The 19,864-nt window shown below is 37.4% G+C and overlaps 3 protein-coding genes across 11 annotated transcripts in view; 2 read left to right on the top strand and 1 right to left on the bottom strand.

Annotated features, from left to right (window-relative positions):
• ATG12 (autophagy related 12) overlaps nt 1-19,864 on the bottom strand; it is a 1,142,999-nt gene that overhangs the window by 43,996 nt on the left and 1,079,139 nt on the right. The window lies entirely within an intron of this gene.
• The window catches only part of COMMD10 (COMM domain containing 10), a 971,919-nt gene that overhangs the window by 471,444 nt on the left and 480,611 nt on the right, over nt 1-19,864 (top strand). The gene's annotated exons all lie outside the window — the stretch shown is intronic.
• AP3S1 (adaptor related protein complex 3 subunit sigma 1) overlaps nt 1-19,864 on the top strand; it is a 159,825-nt gene that overhangs the window by 32,504 nt on the left and 107,457 nt on the right. For 4 of the 6 annotated variants that reach the window (XM_050793102.1, XM_050793100.1, XM_050793104.1 and 1 more), the window contains exon 4: nt 19,679-19,750. The exons of the other annotated variants lie outside the window; for them this stretch is intronic. In XM_050793102.1, the coding sequence (XP_050649059.1) occupies nt 19,679-19,750 (72 nt within the window). The remainder of the gene's footprint in view (nt 1-19,678; nt 19,751-19,864) is intronic. 6 annotated transcript variants of the gene reach the window in all.

Raw genomic sequence — 19,864 nt, 5'->3', positions numbered from 1 at the left:
GTTTAAGCCTTTGGCTATGTAGGTTTGGGTACCACCTGTTTTTTAAAATTGCCTGGGAAAACCAACCGTCCAGCACTTGGAAATTATGGGAATTTGCAACTCTCCTGTTGGAGATAAACTAACTCCTGGTCCCAGAAGCAGATGAGTTTCTGGTACAGTTCCTCCTGCTGGAGCAAGAGGGATCCCTGGCCTAGCGAGCTTATTTTCCAGGCACTCAAGTGAATGCCCAGGATCATTTTAGGAAAATTCTGCCTCCTACATTATACAGTGTTACCCGGTTATTTAAAACTTTCTGTTTTCAATAAGATTTGTTTCTCATATATTTTTGGGCAACCCCCAATTTTTAAAAATAGTTTGGGTCAGATTGTTAGAGTTGTGCAGGATTCCTAAAATTATTTTCCTGTGTTATTTTCATGCTTGAGAAGTCTAATTTCCAGCAATTGCAAATATAATAATTCTTAGTTATTTATGTTGCTATTTATTTGTGACAAATCCTGGTATCAAATCCTGGTATCAAATTTGATGATACCTGCTCTTATAATTTACATGTTTCATTGATGTCTTAGCAGTTCATTTAGGAGGCATCATGGTGTCAAGTTTAGAGTGTCAGGGTGTTAGAGTCAGGTAGTATGGATTTGAATCTTGGCTCTGTCACCTAACAGTTGTATAACTTTAGGCAATTACTTAGTCTCATCTTTCCCCAGTTTTCTTTTTTGTAAGTGTTGATATTCATACTTATCTCACCAGCGTTGTTGTAAGAATTAGAACTAATTTATATAAACAACCAGTAAATGATTTAGAATATAGTGGACACACTTTTCTTAGTTACTTCACAGTAGTGAAGGAAGTAGTTTAGAACTCAAGTGCTTAAAATCAGAATTTTGGAGCTGGAAGTGACTTAAAATGTATTTTCTTCCCTTCAATGTAGGTTTAAGAGAAAAACTCAGCTTATGTTGGTCTTCTTCTTTGATTTAAGGTAAATTCATCATGTCCTAATGTAGAATGGTTGGTTTTCAGGAAGGAATTGGACATGGTAGGGAGACTCCCCAAATTTGACATTAACCACAGTACAGCTATTAACCCAAGAAATTAACATTGATACACAACTATATAATCTGTAGGCCTTGTTTACAGTTTGCCAGTTGTCCCATTAATGTCCTTGTCTCATTCCGGATGTAATTCACACATTCCATTAGCTGTCATGTCTCCTTTATCTCCTTTACTGTGTAACAATTCTTTAACTTTGTCTTTCGTTCATGTCTTTCATATACTGATCCTTTTGATGAGTACTAGCTGGTTATTTTGATATTCCCCAATTTGGGTTTGTTTGATACTTCATAATGATTTAGACTGTGCATTTTTGGCAAGAATGCCACAGAAATGATGTTATGTCCATAGTGCATCATATCAAGAGGTATATGGTGTCCATTTGTTCCACTACTTGTGATACGTGATGATCACTTGGTTAAGGTGGGGTCCAACAGGTTTATGCACCATAAAGTTTCATTTTCCCATTGTGCTAGTATATTATTTGAGACTATGTAAATATACTTTTTCTAATCATATATTTGTTCATTCATCCTAGTATCTATTGATCATTCTTACCTAAAAGAATTATTAATATTTGTGGTGTTTATCAAATGGTGGGGTTTTTCTTCTATCATACCTTCAATATTTAATAGTTGAAATTCTGTGAGGAAAAGCTTTGTGATACATATTTTTTTAATTATACTGTAAGTTCTGGGATACATGTGCAGAAGGTGCAGGTTTGTTACATAGGTATACACATGCCATGGTGGTTTGCTGCACTCATCAACCCGTCATCTACATTAGGTAGATGTAGGATAGCATTATCTCCTAATGCTATTCCTCCCCTAGCCCTCCACACCCTGACAAGTCCCGGTGTGTGATGTTCCCCTCCGTGTGTCCATGTATTCTCATTGTGCAACTCCCACTTATGAATGAGAACATGCAGTGTTTGGTTTTCTGTTCCTGTGTTCGTTTGCTGAGAATGATGGTTTCCAGCTTCATCCATGTCCCTGCAAAGGACATGAACTCATCCTTTTTATGGCTGCATAGTATTCCATGGTGTGTATATGTACCACATTTTCTTTATCCAGTCTATCATTGATGGGCATTTGGGTTGGTTCCAAGTCTTTGGTATTGTGAACAGTGCTGCAATAAACATACGTGTGCATGTGTCTTTACAGTAGAATGATTTATAATCCTTTGGGTATTTACCTGGTAATGGGATTGCTAGGTCAAATGGTATTTCTGGTTCTAGATCCTTGAAGAATCACCGCACTGTCTTCCACAGTGGTTGAACTAATTTACACTCCCACCAACAGTTTAAAAGCGTTCCTATTTCTTCACATCCTTGCCAGCATCTGTTGTTTCCTGACTTTTTAATGATTGCCATTCTAACTGGAGGGAGATGGTATCTCATTGTGGTTTTGATTTGCATTTATTTAATGACTAGTGATGATGAGCTTTTCTTCATGTGTGTTGACTGCATAAATGTCTTCTTTTGAGAAGTGTCTGTTTATATCCTTTGCCCACTTTTTGATGGGATTGTTTGTTTTTTCCTTGTAAATTTGTTTAAGTTCCTTGTAGATTCTGGATATTAGCCCTTTGTCAGATGGATAGATTGCAAAAATTTTCTCCCATTTTGTAGGCTGCCTGTTCACTCTGATGATAGTTTTTTGTTTGTTTGTTTGTTTTTGCTGTGCAAAAGCTCTTTAGCTTAATTAGATCCCATTTGTCAATTTTGGCTTTTGTTGCAATTGCTTTTGGAGTTTTAGTCATGAAGTCTTTGCCCATGCCTATGTCCTGAATGGTATTGCCTAGGTTTTCTTCTAGGGTTTTTATGATTTTGGGTCTTATGTTTAAGTTTTTAATCCATCTTGAGTTAATTTTTGTATAAGGTGTAAGGAAGGGGTCCAGTTTCAGTTTTCTACATATGGCTAGCCAGTTTTCCAAACACCATTTATTAAGCTGGGAATCTTTTCCCCATTGCTTGTTTATGTCAGATTTGCCAAAGATCAAATGATTGTAGATATGTGGCATTATTTCTGAGACCTCTGTCCTGTTCCATTGGTGTGTATACCTGTTTTGGTACCAGTACCATGCTGTTTGGGTTACTGTAGCCTTATAATATAGTTTGAAGTCAGGTTATCATGATGCCTCCAGCTTTATTCCTTTTGTTTAAGGTTGTCTTGGCTATACAGGCTCTTTTTTGGTTGCATTTGAAATTTAAAGTACTTTTTTCTAATTCTGTGAAGAAAGTGAATGGTAGCTTGATGGGGATAGCATTGAATCTATAAATTACGTTGGACAGTATGGCCATTTTCATGATTCTGATTTTTCCTATCCATGAGCATGGAATGTTTTTCCATTTGTTTGTGTTCTCTCTTATTTCCTTGAGCAGTAGTTTGTAATTCTCCTTGAAGAGGCCCTTCGCATCCCTTGTAAGTTGTATTCTTAGGTATTTTATTCTCTTTGTAGCAATTGTGAATGGGAGTTCACTCATGATTTGGCTCTGTTTGTCTATTATTGGTGTACAGGAATGCTTGTGATTTTTGCACGTTGATTTTGTATCCTGAGACTTCGCTGAAGTTACTTATCAGCTTCAGGAGATTTTGGGCTGAGACGATGGGGTTTTCTAAATATATAGTCATGTCATCTGCATACAGAAGCAATTTGACTTTCTCTCTTCCTATTTGAATACCCTTTATTTCTTTCTCTCTCCTGATTGTCCTGGCCGGAACTTCCAATACTGTGTTGAATAGGAGTGGTGACGAGAGGGTATCCTTGTCTTGTGCCAGTTTTCAAAGGGAATGCTTGCAGCTTTTGCCCATTCAGTATTATATTGGCTGTGGTTTTGTGATACATAGCTCTTATTGAGATATGTTCCATCTATATGTAGTTTATTGAGAATTTTTAGCATGAAGGGGTGTTGAATTTTGTCGAAGGCCTTTTCTGCATCTATTGAAATAATCATGTGGTTTTTGTCATTGGTTCTATTTATGTGATGGATTACGTTTATTGATTTGCGTGTGTTAAACCAGCCTTGCCACCCAGGGATGAAGCCGACTTGATCATGATGGATAAGCTTTTTGATGTGCTGCTGGATTCGGTTTGCCAGTATTTTATTGAGGATTTTCGCATCAATGTTCATCAGGGATATTGGCCTAAAATTCTTTTTTTTGTTGTTGTGTCTTTGTCAGGCTTTGGTATCATATCATGATGATGATGGCCTCAAAAAATGAGTTAGGGAGGAGTCCCTCTTTTTCCATTGATCGAAATAGTTTCAGAAGGAATGATACCAGCTCCTCTTTGTACCTCTGGTAGAATTCAGCTGTGAATCTGTCTGGTCCTGGACTTTTTTTGGTTGGTAGGCTGTTAATTACTGCCTCAATATCAGAACTTTTTATTGGTCTGGTTCAGGGATTCAGCCTCTTCCTGGTTTAAGTCTTGGGAGGGTGTATATGTCCAGGAATTTATCCATTTCTTCTAGATTTTCTAGCTTATTTGTGTAGAGGTGTTGATAGTATTCTCTGATGGTAGTTTGTATTTCTGTGGGAACAGTGGTTATATCCTCTTTATAATTTTTTATTGTGTCTATTTGATTCTTCTCTTTTCTTCTTTATTAGTCTGACTAGTGGTCTATCTATTTTGTTAGTCTTTTCAAAAAACCACTTCCTGGATTCATTTATTTTTTTGAAAGGTTTTTCGTGTGTCTGTCTCCTTCAATTCTGCTCTGATCTTAGTTATTTCTTGTCTTCTACTAGCTTTTGAATTTGTTTGCTCTTGCTTCTCTAATTCTTTTAATTGTGATGTTAGGGTGCTGATTTTAGATCTTTCCCAGTTTGTCCTGTGGGGGTTTTAGTGCTATAAATTTCCCTTGAAACACTGCTTTAGCTGTGTCTCAGAGATTCTGGTACATTGTATCTTTGTTCTCATTGGTTTCAAAGAACTCATTTTTTTTCTGCCTTAATTTCATTATTTACCCAGTAGTCACCCCGGAGCAGGTTGTTGAGTTTCCATGAAGTCGTACGGTTTTGAGTGAGTTTCTTAATCCTGAGTTCTAATTTGATATAGCACTGTGGTGAGAGTCTGTTCATTAATGATTTCTGTTCTTTTGCACTTGCTGGTGAGTATTTTACTTCCAATTATGTGGTCAGTTTTAGAATAAGTGTGATGTGGTGCTGAGAAGAATGTATATTCTATTGATTTGGGGTGGAGAGTTCTGTAGATGTCTGTTAGGTTCACTTGGTCCACAGTTGAGTTCATGTCTTGAATATCCTTGCTTATTTTCTGTCTTGATCTGTCAGATATTGACAATGAGGTGTTGAAGTCTCCCACTATTATTATGTGGGAGTCTAAATCTCTTTGTATGTCTCTAAGAACTTGCTTTATGAATCTGGGTGCTCCTGTATTGGGATATATCTATTTAGGAAAGGTAGCTCTTCTTGTTGCGTTGATCCCTTTACCATTATGTAATGCTCTTCTTCGTCTTTTTTGATCTTTGTTGGTTTAAAGTCTGTTTTATCAGAGACAAGGATTGCAACCCCTACTTTCTTTTGCTTTCCATTTTCTTGGTAAATATTCCTCCATCCCATTATTTTGAGCCTGTGTGTGTCTTTGCACATGAAAGGGTCTTCTGAATACAGCAAACCAATGGGTCTTGACCTTTTATCCAATTTGCCTGTGTCTTTTAATTAGGGTATTTAGTCCTTTTACATTTAAGGTTAATATTATTTTGTGTGAATCTGATCCTGTCATTATGGTGCTAGCTGGTTATTTTGCCCGTTAGTTGACACAGTTTCTTCATAGTGTTGATGATCTTTACAATTTGTCATGTTTTTGCAGTGGCTGGTACCGTTTTTTCCTTTCCATATTTAGTGCTTCCTTCAGGAGCTCTTGTAAGGCAGGCCCGGTGATGACAAAATCTCTCAGCATTTGCTTGTCTGTAAAGGGTTTTATTTCTCCTTCACTTATGAAACTTAGTTTGGCTGGATATGAAATGCTGGGTTGAAAATTCTTTTCTTTAAGAATGTTGAATATCAGCCTCCACTCTTTTCTGGCTTATAAGCCAGAAGGGTTTCTGCAGAGAGATCCGCTGTTAGTCTGATGGGCTTCCCTTTGTGGGTAACCCAACCTTTCTCTCTGGCTACCCTTAACATTTTTTCCTTCATTTCAACCTTGGTGAATCTGACGATTATGTGTCTTGGGGTTGCTCTTCTCAAGGAGTAACTTTGTGATGTTCTCTGTATTTCCTGAATTTGAATGTTGGCCTGCCTTGCTAGGTTGGGGAATTTCTCCTGGATAATATCCGGAAGAGTGTTTTCCAACTTGCTTCCATTCTCCCTGTCACTATCAGGTACACCAATCAAACGTAGATTAAGTCTTTTCACATAGTGCCATATTTCTTGGAGGCATTGTTTGTTCCTTTTCATTCCTTTTTCTCTAATCTTGTCTTCAAGCTTTATTTCATTAAGTTGATCTTCAATCTGTGATATCCTTTCTTCCACTTGATTGATTCGGCTATTGATACTTGTGTGTGCTTCATGAAGTTCTCGTGCTGTGTTTTTCAACTCCACCAGGTCATTTACGTTCCTCTCTAAACTGGTTATTCTAGTTAGCAATTTGTCTAACCTTTTTTCAAGGTTCTTAGCTTCCTTGCATTGGGTTAGAACATGCTCTTTTAGCTCAGAGGAGTTTGTTATTACCCACCTTCTGAGGCCTACTTATGTCAATTTGTCAAACTCGTTCTCCATCCAGTTTTGTTACCTTGCTGGCGAGGAATTGTGGTCCTTTGGAGGAGAAGAGACGGTCTAGTTTTTGGAATTTTCAGACTTTTTGCACTGGTTTTTCCTCATCTTCATGGATTTATCTACCTTTGGCCTTTGATGTTGGTGACCTTCAGATGGGGTTTTTGTGTGGACATCCTTATGGTCCTTGTTGATGCTATTCTTTTCTGTTTGTTAGTTTTCCTTCTAACAGTCCGTTCTGCTGCAGGTCTTCTGGAGCTCGCTAGAGGTCCACTCCAGACCCTGTTTGCCTGGGTATCACCAGCAGAGGCTACAGAACAGCAAAGATTGCTGCCTGTTCCTTCCTCTGGAAGGTTTGTCCCAGAGGAGCACCCACCAGATGCCAGCCAGAGCTCTCCTGTATGAGATGTCTGTTGACCCCTGCTGGGAGGTGTCTCCCAGTCAGGAGTCACAGGGCTCAGGGACCTACTTGAGGAGGCAGTCTGTCCCTTATCAGAGCTCGAGCACTGTGCTGGGAGATTGCTGCTCTCTTCAGAGTTGGCAGGCACGAACGTTTAAGTCTGCTGAAGCTGCACCTACACAGCTCTTTGAACAGCAATATTGCTGCCTGTTTTCATCGGTATCCTCTGGTTCAACTGGTTATGTTTCACCCCTTCCCCCAGGTGCTCTGTCCCAGGGAGATGGGAGTTTTATCTATAAGCCCCTGACTGGGGCTGTTGCCTTTCTTTCAAAGATGCCCTGCTCAGAGAGGAGTAATCTAAAGAGGCAGTCTGGCCACAGTGGCTTTACCGTGTTGCGGTGGGCTCCGCCCAATTCGAACTTCCAGGTGGCTTTATTTACACTGTGAGGGTTAAACCACCTACTGAAGCCTCAGTAATGGCAGACACCTCTCCCCCGACTAAGCTCCGGTGTCTCAGGTTGACTTCAGACTGCTGTGCTGGCAGCAAATATTCAAGCCAGTGGACCTTAGCTTGCTGGGCTCCATGGGAGTGGGATCCACTGAGCGAGATAGACCACTTGGCTCCCTGGCTTCAGCCCCCTTTCCGGGGGAGTGAATGGTTCTGTCTTGCTGGTGTTCCAGGTGTCACTGGGGTATGACAAAAAACTCCTGCCTAGCATGGTGTCTGCCCAAACGGCTGCCCAGTTTTGTGCTTGAAACCCAGGGACCTGGCGGTATAGGCACCTGAGGGAATCTCCTGATCTGCAGGTTGCAGAGACCATGGGAAAAGCGTAGTATCAGGGCCAGGTGGCACCATCCTTTACAGCACAGTCCCTCACAGCTTCCCTTGGCTACGGGAGGGAGTTCCCCAACCCCTTACGCCTCCCGGGTGAGGCAACGCCCCACCCTGCTTCTGCTCACCCTTCCTGGGCTACACTCACTGTCTTGCCAGTCCTAATGAGATGAGCCAGGTACCTCAGTTGGAAATGCTGAAATCAACTGCCTTCTGCGTTGATCTTGCTGGGAGCTGCAGACTGGATCTGTTCCTATTCGGCCATCTTGCCAGCCACCTCCTTTGTAATATTTTTACTCTTTTTAAGTCACTGCTCAAAATATCAATCATACCATATTCAACTGTAGGTAGAAGAATGTATTTTTAGGCCAAATACCATTTTAAAAATCAGCTTTTGCTTGGGAGTTTAAATATAGTTTTGACAATTTATGTCAATATAAGCTTTAAAAAATGTTCTCATGAGTAGTTTTGTACACAGAAATAAATTATTCAGAGTTTACTTTCATTTTTAAAATTAATACTTATTAACCTTACAAATTCATAAACCCGGTTCTTTCTTAGAAATTCAACATACAAATCAAATTAAGTCACTTAAATGGAGGTACTGAAACATAATTAAGCTTCCTATAGTACAAGCAGTCCTCGCTTTGCAGAATACCATGGTAATAATTCATGTTTGCAGGAACCATGTTTATCACTTTGCACGGTTCAGTGGTTGCTGAGATCCATTAACATGGTACCGTATAAAGCAAGGAGTACCTGTATTTTAAACTGAATTTATATATGTAATATGTTTTATTTTTATGCTCATATTTTGGCAAACTTTCTCAAATTTTTAAATATCTCAAATTAATTTTTAGAAGTTCATGTATTATGGTGATTCTTAAGTTATCTTAAACATTCTAATACATCAATCAATGTAGGCAAGTTTTCCTTTATATTTCAGCTTAAAAAGGCAGGTGGATCACGAGGTTTGAGGAGGTTGAGACCAGCCTGGCCAACGTGGTGAAACCCCATCTCTACTAAAGATACAAAAAATTAGCTGGGCATAGTGGTGTGCGCCTGTACCCAGCTACTTGGGAGGCTGAGGCAGGAGAATCGCTTGAACCCCGGGGGGGCGGAGGTTGCCATGAGCTGAGATCACACCTTTGCACTCCAGCCTGGGCGACAGGGTGAGACTTCATCTCAAAAAAAAAAAAAAGAAAGAAAAAACAACCCATTCCAATTGGATATTCAGGTTTACGTTGAAATTTAGATTTATAAAAGCCTAGTCTGTTAAGTATTCTTATGATACCACATTTTTTTAAGGCGTAAGTATTTAAATATCAACTATATAGATTCTTTCTAAACTTAACATGAAAATACTAATAGGTTCACATCATAATTTCTGTTACTTTAAATCTTTCTGGATTAAAAAATCACTTAACTAGTAAGGCAACCATTTTTTTTCCTAGTTTCTGAGGTTATTATATGTTGACTTGAGAGGCCCTGGCCTGATTCAAGATTGATTCTTTGCTAACACACTAATAGGAACACTGATACAGACATTCTATCACATAGAAAAACTGTTGATCTCAAAGTTCTTCCTGGGTTGAAATTATAGCCCTATGACTTAATAATATGAACTTAACTAATATTACTTCTTTGTACTTCCAGAAGTCTGCACTAACATTATGGCCAACATCATTTACTACATTAGTTGTATTTCCGTTTCTTCTGCTTTCTTGAGTATTTCAGTGTCTTCCTCCTGGTTCCAAAGACACATTAATGACTTTCCATCTGTATTAGTCAGTGTCCTCCAGAGAGACAGAACTGATAGGATATATGTATATATGAAAGGGAGTTAGTTTATTAGGGAGAATTGGCTCACACAGTCACAAGGCAAAGTCCCACAGTAGGCCGTCTGCAAGCTGGGGAAGAAAGAAGCCAGTAGTGGCTCAGTCTGAGTCCAAAAGCCTCAAAAACATGGAAGCCAACAGTGCAGCCTTCAGTCTGTGGCCAAAGGCCGGAGAGTCCCCTGGCAAACCATGGTGTAAAACCAAGAGTCCAAAGGCTGAAGAACCTGGAGTCTGATGTTTTAGGGCAGGAGAAACCAAAGGAAGCAATCAGTGTGGGAGAAAGATGAAAGCCAGTAGACTCAGCAAGCAAGGTTATTTCACCTTCTTTTGCCTGCTTTGTTCTAGCCATGCTGGCAGCCAGTTGGATGGTGCCCACCCACACTGAGGGCAGGTCTTCCTCTCCCAGTCCACTGACTCAAATGTCAGTCTCCTCTGGCAACACCCTCACAGACACGTCCAGAAAGAGTACTTTACCAGCTATCTAGGCATCCTTCAATCAAGTTAACACCTAATATTAACAATCATCGTGTTGAATCCTTTTGTTAACTTCTTTTATTCTCCTTGAAATTTATCATTTGATTTAGGCAGACAAAACACTTTAAAGAATGGTGTGAAAAGCCTGTGTTTGTAGTTACTTCTTTTTCTATTTCTTCACTTGAAAGGAAGTTATGAATGAGATTTTAACTGTTAACAGTAGATTTTTGTGGGTGCTGTATGGACAGTTCAGATTTTTGCTTTATACTTTTCTGTATTTTCCATATTTTCTAAATGATCGCTTCTTACTACATTAGAAATAATATATTATTTGTTGTTGATGTCGGTTCTGGAATTAGATTTTTGAGATTTGAATCAGGACTCTACCATTAAGTGTTAGTAGTTAACCTTTTGCTTTAGATTACTCTTCTGCAAATGGTTGATGATAAAAGTAGTTGCCTTATGGGATTACTGTGAAGGCTCAAATAAAATACTTAAAGCACTCAGAACAGTGTTAATGCCACAATACTATGTAGAGTTGACTCTTGAACAACACAGGTATGAACTGTGTGGGTCAACTTATACACAGATTTTTTAAAATAAAGATTACACTGAGTGTACCTGCCTCTCGTGCCTCCCATTCCACCTCCTCCACTTCTTCCATCTCTGCCACCCCTGAGACAGCAAAACCAACCCCTCGTCTTCCTAAGTGTACTGAATGTGAAGACAAAGATAAAGATCTTTATGATGAACTATTTCCACTAAATGAATAGTAAATATATGTTCTCTTCCTCACTATTTTCTTAATAACATTTTTTCTCCAGCTCGTTTTATTGTAAGATTACAGTATATAATACATACAACAAAAAATGTACTAATTGACTGTTTATGTTATCGATAAGTCTTCTGGTCAGCAACAGGCCATTAGTAGTTAGGTTTTTAGTGAGTCAAAAGTTGTACACAGATTTTCAACTGTGTGGAGAGTCAGCATCCCAATCCCCCTGTTGTTCAAAGATCAACTGTACCAAGTAAATGCTAGCTGTTACTATCGTTAACTTTCTATAAACCACAGAGAAAGAATCATTAATGTAAACTCTTTCAGAATTATTATGATGTGATACAGAAGATAGATGGTCCTTTCTTCAACTCTTAATTTCTCTATATTGACATTAAGAGTTCATTATGTGTTAAGTGCATGGTACATAGTAAATGCCCATTAAATGACTGTTTTTGCTAACATTGTCATCACTGGCATGTGAGTGTCCAAGTGAGATGTAGTAGAAATCCAGTCCAGAATGCAGTCATATGTTGAGTCAAGTGCTATTTACATATCTTGAACACCATACTTTAAAGATTCTTAATAGTACATGCAGTAGTACATATTGGAGAGTGTACCTAGGCTACATTCATAATTGTTCTTCAAAGATAAATGATCTGATTTTAAGTTCAGTTTGTCTTCCCTAGACCTGTTGGTACATTCAGTATTTGTAATGGTATTTTTTAGTTATTGGTTTGAGTTAAACCAAGATGTTTCTCTCTAGAACATGTTGCTGGTGATGAAAAAAAATTTTTTTTGCTTCAGCATATTAGTATCCTTAAATTTATGCCTCCAATTTTTGCACTGAAGACTTTTCCTATCTTATAACATGTCAGTGTAACCCTTTTTTATTTCATTTATTATTGTAGGTTCAAAACAGCAGGATATGTTCCTCCTGAATTTTAACAGAAATTTCTAAACCGAGAAACAAAATTTTTTTTGACTTAGAAACTTGAAAGGGGGTCTGCCAAATAAGTGGTATTGTTTAAGGGTAATTTGTGATATTTTTATTTTATCTTGTGTACATTTTTATTTCTCCATGTGTTTGTTATAATACTAGCTAATGTGTATTGAGTGTTTTCTTTTGTGGGACATTGTTTTAAGCCCTTTATATTTATTCACTTAATCCCTAAAACAACTCTATAATATAGGTACCATTATTATGCTCAGATAAGAAACTGAGGCTTAGTGTTAAATAACTTGCCCTGGATCTCAGAGTTAGAGGCAAAGCTAGAATTTGAGTATACGCATGCTAAAGTTTGTGCTCTTGAGTACTCAGTACTAAGCTGCCACATAATAGATACCTGTTACTCTTTGTAGCCTGGATATATAGGTCACTGTTTATAGCTTGGATGTAAAGACAAAGAAAACACAAGAATGTTTCATAACTAGAATAGCATGGGAAAGGAGAACTGTTAATATTTGGAGGAGGCATTATTCAGAATCTATTTATTTTTTATATTTATTTTTTGAATACTAGGTAATTAAAATGCAGGACAATTTAAAATATTACTCTTTTTTGTAAATTAGAAGTAATTTTTCTCCCACCAGCTTTTGAATTCCTTGAAGACAGAGTTTAGGTCTTTGGTTTTATATCCCTGGCACCTGAATAGCTACTCAGTAGTGGTTAGATACCTGTTATATTGAAATTGTCTTTAAACTTTATATCATTTTAAAATTGAGACACAAGAGGGTGCTATTTACTATGACACTTCTAGGTCTTACCTCCTTTTATCTTTCTCCTTGTGAAATAATAATGAAACAGCAATTTTGTTGTTGTTATGGTTAGAACCATCAAGACTCTAATTTTTCCCCCTAATTTCTTCACTTCAGATTGTCGTTTATTTGTTTTTTGTTGGCCTTGTCCATGTAACAGATCATCAGTGTGTATGGACCTTAGGGCTCTAGATTTCTAATTATATCAAATAATTTTTGCTAAATCAAAAGAAAATTAATAGAAAGTCTTTTGAAGAAGGTTTTTGATTTTTTAAAACTGAACATAGTATCTGAGTGCTTTAAATTTTAAGATTTTTTTCATAAATGCAGTTATAATGACATTTTGCTGCAGGGTATACTTTTTTTATAGTATTCACATTTTTTTACACTTGGTATTGTTCTGAATTAAATGTGGACAGCATTTTTCCTTTCTAAGTTAACAAATCACAGTGTCTTGGTGGTTGTGGCATGTAGTCATCTTCGTTTTATATCAGTATTTATCAGCAGAATTACAATTTTCTATTTCTATTTTAATTTTATAATTATCACGTAATTTGAACAGCCAGATAAATAATTCTGGCTGCCATTTATTAAATGGGTCTTTGGAACTATGCTGGGCCCTCGATCTAAATTGTTTAACTCAATTTTTATGATAATCCAGAAAAGTAGGTACTTTTATCTCTATCTGATAGTTCTGAGATTTAAAGGAGTGAAATGATACTTAAGGCCACAGAGCAGGGATTTGAAGCCACGTATGTCTTCCTGGTTTCAAAGCATGTATCCTCAACACAGTACTGTACTGTCTGTATAGGCAACCCATATTTTTTACCACTCCCTAGTTTACCAGAGGCACACTTAATGCTATCACAAACTTTTTTTTTCTTTTTTGCCCAGTATAATCTGCACATTTAGTAGGTTCTGCTGATCTTTTATAAACACATGTAAGTGAAGGGGAACTATTTAGACAGCATTTTTACCAGGATGGTCTTCTAACAGTTAAAAAAGGATGACTGCAACATGTAGGTAATCAATGGAACTAGAAAAATTAAGAAAGAAAAAATAAAGGCATACTGGAAATTGTATTCTGATTAGTAAATCTAATAATGATTTAAAATCGAGTAAGACCACTCCACATCATACACAAAAATCAATTTCAGATAAATTTGGTCCAAACTTGAAGAGTAAAATAATAAAGCTTTTGTTTTCTTCTGAGTGAATCTCTTTTCTGACCTTGCTGTAGGCCAAGATTCCTTAAAGTGGACATAAAACAATATTAACTAAAAAGAAAAAAACTGAAAAAATGGATTTTATTGGAATGGAAAATTTCTGCTCTTGGAATGAAAAGGCAAGCCACCGAACTGGCAAAGATATTTGTAATACATATGACAAAAGACTGTAGCTAGAATATATAAAGAATTCCTATACATCAATAAGAAAATACAGACCACTTTAATCCCAGCTACTCAGGTGTCTGAGGTGGAAAGATTGCTTGAGCCCAGGAGTTTGAGACCAGCCTGGGCAACATAGTGAGACCATGTTTAAGAAAAAATAATGATAAAAAGACCAATAGAAAATGAGCAGAAATCTTGAACAGGCTTTATGAAAATGGATATCTAAATGGGTAATACAGATGAAATGGTACACAGTCTTATATCAGAGAAGTACAAGTTAATATCATCATATACCACCACACACCGTTGAGTATGGTTAAAGTTAAAAAATGGGTAACATAAGGTGGTGACAAGGCTATAGAACTGCAGAAACTCTCATACACTGCTGTTTAAAGTCTAAGTGTGCATAATTGTTTTGAAAGTCTATTTGGCACTATATACTAAAGCTTAACCTACGCGACTCTTTGACCTAGGAGTTCTATTCTGAGTATATAATCAGTAGATATGTGTACATATATATGTTCACCAAAAGATGTGTAAGAAATGTTTCTAACAGTACTAATTGTAATGTCACCATACTGGAAACAACCCAAATTTATATCACCAGTAGAGTGGACACATTGTGATATTCTAATTCAATGGCATACTGTACAACTAAGAATGATTAGCTGTTGTATTATGTAATAACCTGAATAAATCTCACAAAGATAACAATGAAGAAGCCACTCACAAAAGAGCATATATCCTATGATCTCATTTTAATATGGTTCAGACATAGATAAAATGTATTCATAGTGTTAGAAAGTAGGGTATTGGTTACCTTTGATGGTTGATAGTGACTGATGGACTCTGAGAAGGCTTCTATAATGCTAGTAATGTTAAAACATGATTTGAGTGTTGATTATACAGAAAATTTATGTTATATGTTATGATTTTTGTACTTTTCTATGTGTATGTTACACTTAAGTAAAAATTTAAGCAGGGGGTAGAACTTAAATGGCTTTATTTCCCATAACTTTTAACTATGATTTTCTAAATAGGTATTCAAATGATTTCTAAGTTAAAGACTATTTTCAAAGTAAATATTTTCTTCTTTCTCAATGGAAATGTCACCAGTAACTTGAGTTGTTTCCAGAGCTCTGGTATCATCCCAGGCTGTCTAGTTTCTTTAAGCAGATGTGCCTATTAATAGGGGTCTAAAGCAAAACTGTAAGAAAAAGAACTTTCCCAACTATTTCATGAGGTCTGCCCTGGTAACAGCGAGAATTTTCCTCTTTTCACTCCTATTATTACTTGCTCCAAAAAGTTAATATATGTTCATTGCTTACTCTGTGTTCAAGCAGCGTTACCCCATTCAGTCCTCATAACAGGAGTCTGTTGTATCAAAGAGGAAAAATGTATCTGAATTAGTTAGAATGAATAAAGTCATTTCAGGTACCGTGTCACCAGGGCCTTGAGGAGAAATAAATAAAGTTGGGAGTTTGGGTGGATACTAAATGATACTAATTTTTTACCTACCAAAAAATTAAACTAAAATCTCACTTGTGGCTGACCTGTTGTAAAAGGAAAATACAAGATGGTTTTTTGCCTCTACCCCCACAGTCACTCAATACAATACATCTGACACCAGATGTGTGGGAGTTTGTTCCCGACACACCAAGCAGTTCTCCTGCTGGATGTCCTATAATTCAGTGCTGACAGTGTCTATATGGGGATAGTATCAGATCCCATGACACAGTCCCACAAGGCTGCCCCCACTTCAGATGCCAGTTGCAAGTAGTAGGTTGTGACCTGTACTTCTGATTGAGTGATGGTAAATTGGGATTCTTGTGACCCCCCTACTCAGTTCGATTAATTTCCCAGAGCACTTTACAGAACTCAGGGAAACACATTTACCCACTTATTATAAAGAATATTACAAAGGATACAGATGGGTGGGACCCTCATGGAGAACCTCTGCTAGGGCAGTGTGGAAGGGAAATGTGGGGTCAGAGCCACCACACAGAGTCCGTACTGGGGCACTGCCTCATGGAGCTGTGAGAAGAGGGCCATCATCCTCCAGACCCCAGAATGATAGATCCACTGACAGCTTGCACTGTGTGCCTGGAAAAGCCATAGACACTCAACACCAGCCTGTGAAAGCAGCCAGGAGGGAGGCTGTACCCTGCAAAGCCACAGGGTTGGAGCTGCCCAAGGCTGTGGGAGCCCACTTCTTGCGTCAGTGTGACCTGGATGTGAAATATGGAGTCAAAGGAGATCATTTTGGAGCTTTAAGATTTGACTCCCCCACTGGATTTCAGATTTGCATGCACCCTAATAATTCAACCAAAAAATGGGCAAAAGATTTGAATAGACATTTCTCAAAAGAAGACATACAAATGCCAAACAGGCACGTGAAAAGGTGCTCAACATCATTGATCATCAGAGAAATGTAAATCAAAACTGCAGTGAGATATCATCTCATCCCAGTTAAAATGTCTTATATGCAAAGTCAGGCAATAATAAATGCTGGCAAGGTTGTGGAGAAAAGGGAACCCTTGTACACTTGGTGAGAACGTAAATTAGCACAACCACCATGGGGAGCAGTTTGGAGGTTCCTCAAAAAACTAAAAATAGAGCTACCATAGGATCCAGCTCACTGCTGGGTATATATTCAAAAGAAAAGAAATCAGTATATCAAAGAGATGTCTGCACTCCCATATTTGTTGCAGCTCTGTGTAGAATATCCAAGATTTGGAAGCAACCTAAGCGTTCATCAGCAGATGAATAATAGATTAAAGAAAATGCGGTACATATACACAATGGAGTACTAGCAAAAAGAATGATATTGTCATTTGCAACAACATGGATGGATAGAACTGGAGATCATTCTGTTAAGTGAAAGAAGCCAGACACAGAAAGACAAATATTGTATGTTCTTACTTAATTTTAGGATCTAAAAATCAAAACAATTGAAGTCATGGACATAGAGAGTAGAAGGATGGTTACGAGAGACTTGGAAGGGTAGTGGGGGGCTGGAGAAAGGTGGAGATGATTAATGGATACAAAAAAATAGAACGAATAAGACCTACTATTTGATAGCTCATTATGGTGATTATAGTCAATGATCATTGAATTGTACATTCAAAAATAAGTAAAAATGTATAATTGGATTGTTTGTAGCATAAAAGATAAATGCTTGAGGGAATGGATACCCCATTTTCTTTGAAGTGATTATTGTGCATTGCATGCCTGTATCAAAACATTTCATGTACCCCACAGATGTGTATACCTACTGTGTACCCACAGAAATTAAAATAAATTATAGCTAGACAAAATTAACTATATATATTAACTATAATAATTTTGTTGTCACCTCCTTGTGGTGAGGTCAAGTGTTTTGAGTATCTGCTTAAATTGCTATGTCCTGCTAATTGCTATGTCCCCATGAGCAAAAAGTAATCTCTCCTGGTTCTTATGTATTTTTCATCATGTTTACTCAATATCGTAATCCTTGAATAACACCATGGTAACTCCCATACCAAGTGCCACTAGTGATGGTAGAAGTGCCCCCAAGAAGCAGAGAATGTCATGACATTACCAGCAAAAGTTGAATCACTTGATATGTACCTTAGATTGAGATCTGCAGCTGTGGTTGCTTTCCATTTCAAGATAAGTGGATCCAGCATACAGACCGTTGAACAGCAAGAAAAGGAGATTTTTGGGAAATTTCATGAAGTCGTACCCCAGCAGGCATGAAAACATTATTTCACATATTTTGTGAAATATGAAATATGTGTTAATTAACTATGTCATTGGTAAGGCTTCCATCAACAGTAAACTATTAGTAGATTTGGGGAATTCAAAGTTATGCATGAATTTTCAGCTGCCTGGAGGGTTGGAGTCCCAAACTCTATGTTGTTCAAGGATGAACTGTAGTTACATGTCCACTTAGCCATCTAACATTGATGCCAGGAAGGAACCTTGGATTGTGGATGTGTAGAAAGGTGCCCTACATAGGAGCAACTATAGCAAGAAGCCTTTTGTTTACATTTTACTCCTTTCCCCATAGGATCACCTGTGAATAGTGGGATGACTATTCATTTCAATAAACTAGGGATAGTCCTGGTTTATAGCTGTTGTTCCAGGCTGTTATTACATTATGATGATATTGCATCCTATTATATAATTTAGTATTAATAGCTGTTTCTTTTTACTTTTAATACTGCCCCATTTGGGATGATAAATTGTATGGTCACTTTATCTGAAATTACCACTGAAAGGGGTGGTGAGAATAGAAATGGGAATAGAATAGTTGGTGACAACTATGCAGTGTGGAATTTAAGAGACTGATTTTTGAAGGTTTGCATCAGGGATCATCAAGACCATCTCAATCATTTACTAGGATGCACTGGACTCAGAAGTTGCTATATTCATGCTATTGTTTATTATAGTGAAAGGATACAGAGTAAAGTCAGCAAAGGCACATGGGATGAAGTCTGGAAGACTCCAGTTGCAAGCTGTCAAGTGTTCCTTTCTACTGGAGTTACACAGGACATGTTTAATTTCCCCCAAAATATGTGATAATGTGTACAGAGTATTCCCAACCAGGGAAGTTTACCCTGGGGGTCAGTCACATAGGTATGTCATGCCTGCATGACTGACCTTGGCTACTTAAGCTTCAGATCCTCAGAGAAAAAGCTTATATTCACTGTAAATCAACATTATTAACATAAAGTCCCTGCTCATACTGGTACAGCATGGCCCAAGACCTCCAGCACACAAAAACACTCTAATCGGACAACTTTCTGAAAGGTCGGAGCTTAGTTCTCAGGAGCTGGCCAAGGGCTAGTCCTGAAAACAGTCCATTTATGGGAATGTGCAGAGTTTGAACAATGCAAGCTTGTTGAGATGACTCTTTTCCACACGATGTCATACAGGTTACTCAGTTTAGAGTTTGTACCCAGGTAAGTCTGATGCCAAGGTCTGTGCTTTTTCCATAAGTAGTTTTTAGTGGTCTTTTATACTGATTTGATAATTAAAAGTTACTGGCTACATTAGATATAGTAGGGAGTTGGACTGTGCCTCACCTCTCTTGATAGATATTTCCTAATGAGCTTTCTTCCCCCACTCACGTCAAAATAAGGAGACTTAGTTGAGTATTTTTAAGTGATTTTGTAAGAAGTGGTGCTAAGACTTTCTAGTTTTAGTGATTTTCAAAAAAAGTTTATTTTGTTTTCTATACTTACGTATTGAAAAGTAGTTTATCTGTAGTTAAACTTGGTATTTTTAGGACTCTATTCTTTTTTTACTTTTTTTATATTTAATACAATTTTTAGTTTGAAAAAGATAAATGTATTATACAAAATTTTAGTTCATAATTAAGAATTGCCTTCCTTATAGATAACAGGTTTGAATAAATTTAAACAGTCTCAAAACCTTTTTTCTTTTTCCATAGGTATTTGTGGAAACATTAGACAAATGTTTTGAAAATGTCTGTGAACTGGATTTGATTTTCCATGTAGACAAGGTACTATTTCTATTGTCACATCTAAGCTTTTTTAAAAAAAACATTAACTTACAATTGTCATAGCAAAAGTGGCTTTAATGAATAATTCTATTTTTTTCTTTTATTTTATTCTTT

This window comes from Macaca thibetana, chromosome 6 (genome assembly GCF_024542745.1).
Source record: "Macaca thibetana thibetana isolate TM-01 chromosome 6, ASM2454274v1, whole genome shotgun sequence".
NCBI lineage: Eukaryota > Metazoa > Chordata > Mammalia > Primates > Cercopithecidae > Macaca > Macaca thibetana.
This window is presented reverse-complemented; position numbering and strand designations above follow the sequence as displayed.